Source organism: Geospiza fortis, unplaced genomic scaffold (genome assembly GCF_000277835.1).
Source record: "Geospiza fortis unplaced genomic scaffold, GeoFor_1.0 scaffold213, whole genome shotgun sequence".
NCBI lineage: Eukaryota > Metazoa > Chordata > Aves > Passeriformes > Thraupidae > Geospiza > Geospiza fortis.
In genome coordinates this window covers 531,843-543,248 of record NW_005054399.1, presented here as the reverse complement: position 1 = coordinate 543,248, position 11,406 = coordinate 531,843, and the positions used below count along the sequence as shown (strand labels likewise).

At 49.7% G+C, this 11,406-nt stretch overlaps 1 protein-coding gene across 1 annotated transcript in view; it reads right to left on the bottom strand.

Annotated features, from left to right (window-relative positions):
* Positions 1 to 3,013: 3,013 nt before the first annotated feature.
* DRG2 (developmentally regulated GTP binding protein 2) overlaps positions 3,014 to 11,406 on the bottom strand; it is a 12,110-nt gene continuing 3,717 nt past the window's right edge. Inside the window, exons 3-13 of the mRNA XM_005425986.1 lie at positions 11,279 to 11,368; positions 9,891 to 9,951; positions 8,889 to 8,979; positions 8,206 to 8,278; positions 7,976 to 8,066; positions 7,712 to 7,809; positions 6,766 to 6,842; positions 5,701 to 5,789; positions 4,869 to 4,927; positions 4,408 to 4,461; positions 3,014 to 4,321 (exon numbers count right to left, since the gene is read on the bottom strand). Coding sequence (XP_005426043.1) covers positions 4,235 to 4,321; positions 4,408 to 4,461; positions 4,869 to 4,927; positions 5,701 to 5,789; positions 6,766 to 6,842; positions 7,712 to 7,809; positions 7,976 to 8,066; positions 8,206 to 8,278; positions 8,889 to 8,979; positions 9,891 to 9,951; positions 11,279 to 11,368 — 870 coding nt within the window. The 3' untranslated portion in view covers positions 3,014 to 4,234. The remainder of the gene's footprint in view (positions 4,322 to 4,407; positions 4,462 to 4,868; positions 4,928 to 5,700; positions 5,790 to 6,765; positions 6,843 to 7,711; positions 7,810 to 7,975; positions 8,067 to 8,205; positions 8,279 to 8,888; positions 8,980 to 9,890; positions 9,952 to 11,278; positions 11,369 to 11,406) is intronic.

The window sequence follows — 11,406 nt, the reverse complement described above, 5'->3', positions numbered from 1 at the left end:
GGAAAAGCCCCTGTGGCACCCAGAGCCCAAGGGAGGTGCCACCCAGCTGGGGCACCCAGAGCCACTCACCTGGGGCTGTCCTGCATGCCCTGGGGCTGCCTTGGTGCTCTGCCAGCCCCATCCCTCCCCAGCAGCTGCAGGACCATGGCTGCTGCATATTTGATGAGTGCTATTATTGTCATCTCCACTCGTGAGCAGAGCAATGGGAGCTGATCTTCCCTCACAGAGCTGCAGGGGTGGAGGGATGAAGGCCTCCTCCTGCCGTGGTCCCTGTCCCTTGCACCCTGGTGACACAGCTGGACTGTGCTGTGTCCCTCCCAGGATGCAGGTGAGCCTCAGTGTAGCCCAGATGTGAACAGCTGGGAAAGGGCCCTGACCCATTCTGGCCCCCAAACCAATGGGAGTTGAGAAGAAATCACAGAACGTGGGAGTGAGGAACAAATGCACCTCCTCACACTCCTCTCCAAAGGTGGGCTGGCACCAGCCAGCTGCAGAGGTTCTGGCAGGGATCTAGACACCCATTACCCCAAAAACATCAGAGCAGCCTCTCCTCCCTGCATGAGCAGGACACTCCCCCTGCCTTCACCACACTCCATTCTCCCCATTCCAGCACTGGGCTCCTGCATCCCACCCAACTGGGGAGCGTTTTCCTGCAGTGATGGAGCCTGTGGCTCTGCCAAATGCAGGGGCAGAGAGAGCATCGTGCTGCAGCAGCCGAGCCGGGAAAACCTCGGCTTCCTTCTCCTGCAGGCAGGCACGTCCCAGCCGTAATGCGGTGGGTATTTATTATGCTGATTCCTCAGAACGCGAGGGCTTAACTGCAAATTACAATCAATAGCCCCAATCCCCTCGGGGCAGGTTCATCATTTAGCAGGCGCAACCAGAGGAATTCGAAACTATTTGCCAGCCATAAATCCTCCCCTCCGCAGCCTCCCCAGCCGGCTCCGTGCCACTCCCGATGGCTGCTTGGGGTGACCCTTGTCAGCATTTGAGACAATTAAGCTGTCACTGCGGATCGTGACTCTTATATACGGCCCTGAGCAGCACTTTGAGATGTCACCGTGATGGGGTGAGGGGAGCTGGCTGAGGCGAGCCTGCCGCAGCAACCATCTCTCATTGAATTAAATGAATGTATTTGGAGGCAGAGTCACTCTTTATTACCTTGCAAACGATTCCTGACTAAATTAAATTATAAGAGGAGTGTTCAGCCAATCAAACCTGCTTGATTGCCTGGAACAGGCATTTTAAACAGAGCACGCCTCGAGTCCTCGCTGGCTGCAGTGCTAGGCACAGGGAGGCTGATGGGCTCTGGGGAGGCTGATCTGCCCTGGTCCACACCTGGAGGATGGGGCAGGATGAGCACAGCCCCTGGGAGCAGCATCAATGAGCCTGGAGGCAGCTGGAAGAGCAAGGGAATGGCAGGAGCACAGAGCAGGGCTGCTGAGGGCAGCTTTCTCTGAGTGTCATCCACCCAAGGCTTTCCCTCCTACAGCAGAGAAATGCAGGGTGCTGCTCTTCTGGGGGCAAATCCACAGCTCCTGCCTGCACCCACCCTCCTGGAGAGCCCTTCTCCCAACAAACAGGGAGAGTCTGATCACATTTCCCTTCAGCAGCTCCCCAGTGAGGGGCTCTGGTCAATGCACACAATCCCAGAATGGTTTGGGTTGGCAGGGAGCTCAGAGCTCATCTCAATCCACTCCCTGCCTTGGGCAGGAACACCTTCCACTACCCCAGGCTGCTCCAAGCCCTGGCCTGGGACACTTCCAGGGATGAGGCAGCCACAGCTTCTCAGGGCAGCCTGTGCCAGGGCCTCACCACCCTCACAAGGAAGAATCTCCCCCTACCACCTCATCTGTATCACCCCTTTCAATTTAAAACCATTCCCACTTTTCCTGTCAGTATATACCCTTGTGAAAAGTCCCTCTCCACCTTTTTTATAAGCCCCTTTAAATACTGAAATGCTACAAATTCCATGAAGCTCAGGAGGCTCCAGTACAGCCCTAATGCTGCAGCAGATTTCCCCCTTGCCCTTTGGATCTTGTCTTTTCAGGACTGGGAGATCTCTTGGAGGCAAACTCACTCCAGCACGAACTGCAACGTTTGCTGCTTTTAACATAAGTGCAGAACAATTAGGGAAGCTCCTGGAAGAAGGATACTGCAATTAAATGGTGCATTTTCAAATGCAGCTATAAACTTGCTGCCAAAAAAGCTACTCTCTCTGAAAAAAGAAGTTGGCTTCTTCTAGCTTAACTATTTTTACTTCATCCCCATTCCAATTTTAATCATGTATCTGTTCATTTTGAAGAGGATAAAATGCCCATTTTCCTAAATGAAGCTAATTAGGCAGAGGGAGTTTTAACAATGATATGCCAAAATCAATTTGAAACTCACACTGAGGTAGCAGCAGCTATTCAAGGACAGGTTTTAGCAGGTAGCACTGTGCATTTCAGCCTCACACCAAGCAGCCCCTGGCTCCCAGCACTACCTGGGCTGAGCATGAAGCCCTGTCAGCAGTTCTGGTTGCCCAGCTCCTTGCCAAGGCTTGGCAGGCTGCAGGATCTGGATGGAAAAGTCAGAAACTCAGGGACAAAACAAAACCAAAATTAGGCTTTGTGAGGGCAACACTGCCTGTGTGACCTTCATGGGAAATGGGAAGGGTGAGTTAATGTGCTGGAACAGCATCCCACCCAGCTCACACCGGGAAGGGCCAGCTTTCCACTGCCAGGCAGGGATAATGGGCATCATTTGGAGCTTGTTCTCCTCTCGTGGTCAGGATTTCCTCTGCACTCCAGCTGTGAACAAAGCCAGGAACATGGAAGGGAACTTACAGAGTTCAAAGTCACCTTCTTAGCTTGGGCACTGTGTATAGTGTCTGTTATCTCCTATCACCAGTCTCTTGCAGTCACTTCACCTTCTATTGCCCCCTAAATCTCCTGTGACAGCATCCAGGATTCCTCAGGTGGCCAAAGGTAAAAAAGAGAGTTAGGAGACAAACCAAGCCATCGACCCACCATTCACATGAAATAACAACTTTTTATTTTCTCAAATAAAATAATCCTTCCATTTCTGCTCAATCAGGTTGTGAGGGGTGGGGAGGAGCAGGGAGGAGGGGAGGAACCCTGCTCAGACAGGTGTCACACCTGTCCTCACAGTTCTGCATCCACATCAGACCAAACCCTATTCCAATGAAAGAAAATAAAAGCTATTGGCAGCTCTTGATCCCAGAAGGCAAGAGCTGTCCTCTATCAGGCACTCTGAATTGTTTAGCAACAGTATTCAATGGAAAAGCATGATTACAAAAATCCCAGATTTCTGATGAACAATATCCAGACAAGCAATGTTTAACAGGGCTGGGGTAAAACTCACAGTATGGGGTGGTACCTTGAGCTCCAAAGAGCTGCAACTGGAATTTAGGGACCTGGTTGATGAGACCTCCACCTTGGGGACTGAAGGGCAGGACAACTCCTGCCCAGCAAAGGAGGAAGCTCCCAAGGCAGCTCCTCAATGACTGAGATGCCAGAAGTGAATCCTCACCCCAGATTACAGCTCTTGGATCACACCCCACTGCAGCCTGGCCAGGCTAATTAACCATTACCAGTTTAATTGCTCATCTCTCAGTACCAGGATGTCCTACAAACCCCACTGCAAGGCTATGGAGAGGCACAGAGTGCCAAGTTTAATGTTAATTGAGGTGGGACTATTAAAAATTGGGGTTGTCTCAGCTGCAGAGATGTGCCCAGCGAGCAGGGGAGGGAGAACTCTAGTTCTGCTTCAGATCAATGCTTAAATTAAGTGAATGAATAAGCAGCAAAGCATCAGCAATGTTCTCTCAGCCCAAAGCACAGGGCCAGATTTTTACACACAAACCCAAACACTTCCCACTGGGAATGCACATGGATTCATGTGCAAACCCCACAAGGGGCAGGACACTGCTGGCTGGGGAACTGTGTCCTAGAAGAACTGGCTCCTTTCAAATTTTTAAGAAACATCACTTGGCCTGAAATGCTGCCAGATGGAAACTCATCTTCCCCATCCCCACCTGCAAGCACAGTAGCCTCATTTTCTGCCTTCCTCCAAGAGAAGGAGCTTCACAGAAGCTTTCTTGGTTCTGGAACACATCTCCCTTTTTCCTTTCTTTTTTTTTTTCTTTTTTCTTTTTTTTGGTGTGTTTTGTTTTGTTTTTACATGGTCAGTTCCAATTGCAGTGATCAAAGGCAAGGCCAGGCGCCAGCAGTTACTTCTTTACGATCTGAATGACATCTTCATGCTCCATCATATGGGTTAAGCCCACTCTCTGAGGGCTGTACTTTGTGCTTGTCCCCTTTGAAGCAAAAAAGGGGGAGAAGGGTTAGAAGACCAGTCAGAGACACCTGAGGATAGGGATTCCAGTTGCTGTCCAACACTTACCCACACCAAGGCATATTTGAACTGGCTGGCTAATGATCTGTGAATCCGATGGCACTGCAAGACAGGCAGAAGTTGAAATATTTACATTTACCTCTTTGCAAGCAACTTTTTCAATACCCAGGAATTAAAAGAAACTCAAGTCTATGCCAGAATTTACAATAAGGACTTTAAGAGCTGGTTAAAAGCACTTGAAACCATACAGAACAGACACAAGAATCACCAGCACAATAAAACCCCATTCCATTGTTTCCATGTGCTTTTGCACTGGGCTGCATTAAATAATTACTGCTTAAACCTTTTATAGCAGCTGTGAAAGAAACCTGAGGCAGATAAAAGGCAACAAAAGGAGAAGCACAACCAAACACTGACATGTCCTGAGCTTTATGGAGCACAAATCACAGCAGGTCCAGGAGGAACTGCCTTCTGCACACAGGGAAATGTAAAAGATGCAGAAAAATTACCACATGCTCCACAGAGGCTCCCTTCCGTAGAATAATGGCATCTGTAAAGTCTGGTCTCTCTGTGGAGAAGCAGAAGGGGGGGAAAAAGCATTGGATTTCTATCAAGTGTGTTCTAAAATGCTGACACCATCTCACATCACCTTGTGCTAACTACTCCCAAATTCCTCCTTCCTGCTCCCAGACAGAACAGGGATCCAGTACCTAAAAGCATCAAATCAGCTCTCCAGCACCCACAAGTGCCATTTCCCACCCCACACAGTCAGCAGCTTCCTCACAACCCACCTGAAATGACTCCATCCCAAACCCTTGACTTAAGAGAAACAAAACAACCCAAGTCAAAACACACCTGCTCAAGGAAAAACCCAAATCCCCAAGATTTCAGAGCTTAACAAGCTCAGAAAATTCCTTGGTCTCCTCACATCCACCCAAGTTCAGCTGCTCACAACCAAGCAGAGCAAGTTATAGATGTGCCTTCATCATTGGGAGAAGCTGCAAGTGGGTTAGAAAGCAAAAGGAGGATCAAAGGCACCTCCAAGGGCATGAGAATAATCAAATTTCTTGCAGCAGGAACAGGAAACTTGTGGGTTCATCACAGTGTGCATTAACAGGTAAAAGCTGTGAACTTGCACACTTTATTCCCTTATATCCTGCAAAGACTTATGAAAATTCAGCTCTTGTAAAATACAACAGGAAGGCCACGGTGGGATCCATACATAGCAGGATCAGACAGAGCAGGAAGCATTTCCCAAGAGCTGAAGGATGATTAGGGAGGGTGTAATCCCAGCATTTCCAAGGCACCAGCCCTGCTGGCAGCCTGTCTGGGGTCACTTACGTCCCCTTTTCTTGGTGTAGATGCAGGTGAGTGCCAGGTACTCCCAGAGCTTCTCCAGCAAGTAGTCCAGGTTCAGCTTCATGCCACAGCTGCAAAACACCAGGATCATCTGTTTACTGCTGTTGTGATATAGGGATCCAGAAGAACAAGGTGAAACGTCTTTAATAAAGTGCTGGAGAATGAGGGGAAAGTCTTTAATGAGGCAAGGAAAGGAAAAACACAAGGTAAAATGACCTTAAGCTGAAGGAGGGCAGGGTTAGATTAGATATTAGGAAGAAATTCCCTACTGAAGGGATGGAGAAGCACTGGAACAGGTTGTACAGAGAGTTTCTGGCTGCTCCATCCCTGGAATTGTTCAAGGCCAGGTTGGATGGGGCCTGGAGCAAACTGATCTAGTGGAAGGTGTTCCTGTCCATGGCAGGGGTGGAATGAGATGAGCTTTAGGGTCCCTTTATAGGGATCCAGAAGAACAAGGTGAAACGTCTTTAATAAAGTGCTGGAGAATGAGGGGAAAGTCTTTAATGAGGCAAGGAAAGGAAAAACACAAGGTAAAATGACCTTAAGCTGAAGGAGGGCAGGGTTAGATTAGATATTAGGAAGAAATTCCCTACTGAAGGGATGGAGAAGCACTGGAACAGGTTGTACAGAGAGTTTCTGGCTGCTCCATCCCTGGAATTGTTCAAGGCCAGGTTGGATGGGGCCTGGAGCAAACTGATCTAGTGGAAGGTGTTCCTGTCCATGGCAGGGGTGGAATGAGATGAGCTTTAGGGTCCCTTCCAACCCAAACCATTCCATGATTCCAGAAGGGTGAACAGCTTTGAAGCAGCAAAGCCCCAGCAGATCTATCAGCACTTCAAGGAAACAAGCCAGACTGTTTGACTGTCCTGCAGACAGTCCAGAGAAGCTGCCTGCCTCTCCAGGGGGAGGAAATCTGGGAAAAGCTGCACAGCAGCTCTGCTTCTCACCCCAGCAGCCCTGGGGGAAGTCCCTTCCTGGGAGAAGCCAGAGAAAGGGGTGTGGAATTAACCCCACACCAGGCACAAAAGGCAATGTGACAGCTCCTACCTGATGACAACACTGTGGGGCCTCCGAGCAAGACGATCCACCTCCTCCATGGATATCTGGTCAATCTTGTTATAAACCTAAACCAGAGGGAAAACAACACAGCCCTTAGCAAGGCAATCCAGCAACATGTACAAAGAACAAGGTAGCTCCAGCACCTGAAACAGAAACGCAGATCCTGTCAGAAGATAAGCCAAGACTCTCAGTAAAACAAACTATTAAAATTCAGAAGCTTGAATATAAATTTTGGCGTTTTAAAATTCTCCCTTTGGGATGACTTGGAACATGTTCTTTGATTTCATACAGACCCAGTGGCTACAAACAGAGCCCTAAAGGGACCTCTGGCACACAAGGGACCAGACGTGAGAAGTTAAGCACTGAGCTGGCAGCAGGGGGGAGTCGGAGGCTCCACACGTGGGAGCAAAGCCCCGGCACCAGGATTGGAAACTCTGCTGCTCCAGGGCAGCACCAGCCACAAGAGGGCCCAGCAAACACACACAGCACGGCTGCACATCCAAAGCCTATAAAAAACTCCCTGTTGAGCTGTTTTCCACCTCTTAAACCCCAAATCGTTACTGTTTTAGGAGCCAGGAACAAGGGCATGGAGTAATAGGACAAGGGGGAATGGCTTTAAATTGAGAGGGCAGGGTTAGATGCGATATTGGGAAAATATTCTTCCCTGTGAGGGCAGGGAGGCCCTGGCACAGGGTGCCCAAAAAGCTGTGGCTGCTCCAGGATCCTTGGAAGTGTCCAAGGGCAGGCTGGATGGGGCTTGGAGCAGCCTGGGACAGTGGAAGGTGGCCTTGTCCATGGCAGGGGTGGAATGAGATGAGCTTTAAGGTCCCTTCCCATCCAAACTGTTCCATGAGTCTGTGAAGCTCCAACGTTTCCTCTGGCACAGAAAAGAGATGCTGGGTGTGACAGAAGCCAGGCTGCCCAGGATACTCACATAGAGACATGGCATGTAGACCCTGTTTCCTACAATCACATCAATGAACTCGTCAGGGGAACAATCCTCTCTGAACAGGACCTCAGCGTTGAAGATTTCTGAGGTGGACACTGTCAAGGCCCAAATCCCAACACACCACACAGGCTGAGCTCCCTGGTGACAGCCTGCTGCCAGCCAGCTAGCACCAAGGCTGTCCCACAGCACAAAGCACTTAAACCATGAGCTGCTGATGGCTTAAGGGTCTCCCCTTGTAGGAAAGGATACTGTATTCATGGAGGATGAGCTGAACCAGCTTCTCAGAGCACTGAGTCAATGTGACAGTGGAGTTGAAGGAGATGCCTCCACCCTTCTTGGGCTGCAGGAGGCAAAAAAGCAATGTAAGAACATTCTGCAAATCTCATAGCCCCCTCAGCCTGTCCAACGCCAGGGGCAGCACAGAGCGAGCTCAGCTTTGAGCAGACCAGCTGTGCCTGCAGGAGCTCAGGAAGCCTCACCTTGAAGTAGATATTTGGTTTGCTCTTGTTCAGCCTGATCCCTACAGATTCCAGTTCCTTCTCCAGCAAGGCCCTGCAGGGACACAGCACCTGTGAGGCTGAGCGTGGCCAGGTGACACCCAGGCCTTTCCCTTTTAGATTCTTGTGTGCATACAGCCCTGCCACAAACCCCCATAATGCAGGTCAGAGTCTGTGGTGGCAATCCAGTCTGACATTCCCATTTCTGACAGCCGTGCTGTAAAATTTCCCTCCAGCTGAGCACCCACTCGCAATGGTTATCTGCTGCTGTGGAATGCAACAGGTGGATCTTTGATTGGCCCATGTTGGTTGTTGCTAATTAATGGCCAATCACAGTCAGCTGGCTCAGACTCTCTGTCCGAGACACAAGCTTTTGTTATCATTCTTCCTTTTTCTATTCTTACCTAGCCTTCTGATGAAATCCTTTCTTCTATTCTTTTAGTATAATTTTAATATAATATATATAATAAAATAATAAATCAAGCCTTCTGAAACTTGGAGTCAGATCCTCGTCTCTTCCCTCATCCTCAGACCCCTGTGAACACGGTCACAGGATACAACCCCCACCTGGTACTCAATAATTGAATTCCTCATTCCCCAGGTGCTCTCCACAATTCCTCATGGAGCTGGCATGTTTTCAAGGCCAGAGCCCAGCCCACACTCACCTCTGCACCTCGCCCTTGGTGGCATCCAGCATCATGATAACAACATCTGCTGTCCTGGCCACAGCGATCACCTGCCGGCCTCTGCCCTTCCCTGGGGACACACGAGGGGATGCACATCAGCAAGAGCAACCAGCTCAGTTCTCTGACAAATTGGGACTCCTGCCCCTTGCAGCAGCTTGAAAGCAAGGAAAAGCATCCTGCAGTGCTGTTCAGGCTGCAGCCAGCTGCTGGGAGCCCTGGCAGCAGCTCCAGGCAGCACAGAGGGGATCAGTGCCAGAAGGTGCCTTAGGAAACACAGATAATGTTCCAGTGACCCAAGGGAATGGCTGGAGATGTGTCAGGGAGGGTCAGGCTGGATATGAGGAAAAGGTTCTTCCCCCAGGCTCCCCAGGGAATGGGCACAGCCCCAAGGCTGCCAGAGCTCCAGGAGTATTTGGACAACACCAGGCACAGGGTGGGATTGCTGGGGTGTCTGTGCAGGGCCAGGAGCTGGACTGGATGATCCCTGTGGGTTCCTTCCCAGATGTGCCATGACTCCTTGATTTTCTGAGCTATTTTCAGACACAAGCAGCCAATGAAGACAATGGCAACACAGAGAGACAAAGCCAACATCTCTTCCCAGAATCAGGAGTCATGGGAGGACTGGCAGGAGCTCAGGGAATTACTCAAACAAGGTTGGTGTTTAGCTGTAATTCTCCCTCCGCCTCTCCAGCATCTTTCTATAGATTTCCTCAGTACCACAAAACAGATGAGCCATTTAACACTCAGGCAAGGATGTGAGAAGTGACTGGCTTGCTTGGGCTCCCACCTCCAGAAAACCATCTTTGTGCTACATATAGACCCTTCTGTGGGCTCAGGGACAAGAATCGTGCCTCACATGGGATCAAGGACTCAAAAATTTGGAAAGACAACGCAGGAACTCTTGGCCCAGGAAACCTGAGACACCCAGGGGCACTACTGAGGGCAAATCCCTCCTGCACATGAACACAGACATGAGCCAACCTTGAGCTGCTCCTTCGATGATTCCAGGCAGATCCAGCAGCTGAATATTGGCTCCTTTGTACTGAAAGGGAAATGGAAGGATGCAAAGTTGAAAGCTTCCTGCAGGGCACCTGAGCTGCCCCAAAAGCCCCAAATCCGTGCTGGGGGTCCCCATCCTGTGGGGAGTGGAATTGGATGGAACTGGCAGGCCAGGGGAGCTCTGCACAAAGTTCATGGCTCTGTCCTGAGGCAAACTCCAGAGCAGAGGGCTGTGCTCAGCAGCACACACAGCCTGCACTAGATCCTGACCCCCTAAAGCATCCTGTGACTGCAGCTGGACAAAGCAGCAGGAAAACAGCACAGCAGCCACACATTCTCAAGTTCGGGGAATGGAAAGGAAAAACAACCCTTCTTTTATTGGTCTAATGAGAAAACTCAGTAATGAACAAGTGCCACATCTCTGACTGTGACAGATCAAACTGTTCAGGTGTGCAGCAGGCAAAAAAGCCCAGGAGACACTCATTCCTAGGATCTGCAAGGCACTGGCTCTCCAGCTGTTGTTGCAGCTCACAGCTCTGCTTGAATGTGTTAAATACCTTTTCCCACCAATACAGTTACTTTCATTATTTAACTCCCCCTTCCATCCTGACCCAGATTTCCTCATTACTCTTGGACACTTTTCAGTTCGATGCCCTTTATCATTTGCTTTACTGATGGATGCTGAGGTCACCACTAATAAAACCCCCCAAGGACAGGAAGAGCTGCATTTTGTTTTGAAAGTGATCACAGCACAGATTGCCTCTGTAAAGCTTCATTAAAAACAAATCTGTCAAGGTTTGCAGCCAGCTGGCCACTGGCACTGATGGTGGTTGTACAAAACTCAGTTGAGAATTGTGGTATTGCTCTGGTCAGTCCAAGAGCAGCACAAAAATCCTGCTCAGGCAGCCAATCCTGGAGAGTTCAGGGAAGTGCTGCATCAGCACTGAAAAGTTTAAAGCAAAATTCAGCTTTGGAGACCTTTGGATGTGTGTGCTCCTTACTAGCAGCACAAGTGTTGCCATCTTATTGCAGGTTTCCACACTGTTGTCTCCTTATCACAAAGGTTTCGTACCTTGGTGTTCCTCATGGGCAGCTCCTCAGAGCACTGACTCTTTCTTCTTCACAAAGCAGCCAACTGACCCCAGTTCCCTTTTCAAGGCCACCTCACTCTTTATAGCATCTTCTTCTCATTGGTCACAGCTGTGGCCTGTTAAAGTCAGGCCTGCTCCTAATCTTTGATAATTGGCCCAGCTGTAGCTCCTTAGGGGTGAGATTACTTTCTACACTCTTATTTTCTTATATTCTATCCCCTACACACAAGTGTGGCTGGTGCAAACACCTTTACAGAGCTGGAGGAGGATCCTGCTCACCTCTATGACTCCAGGGATGCAGGTCAGCGTGGTGAACTCGTAGGACGCGGCTTCGCTGGCAGTCGAGGTCATCAAACTCAGAAACGTGGACTGAAAGGTGAGAGATCAGCATCAGCAGGCAGGAAAAG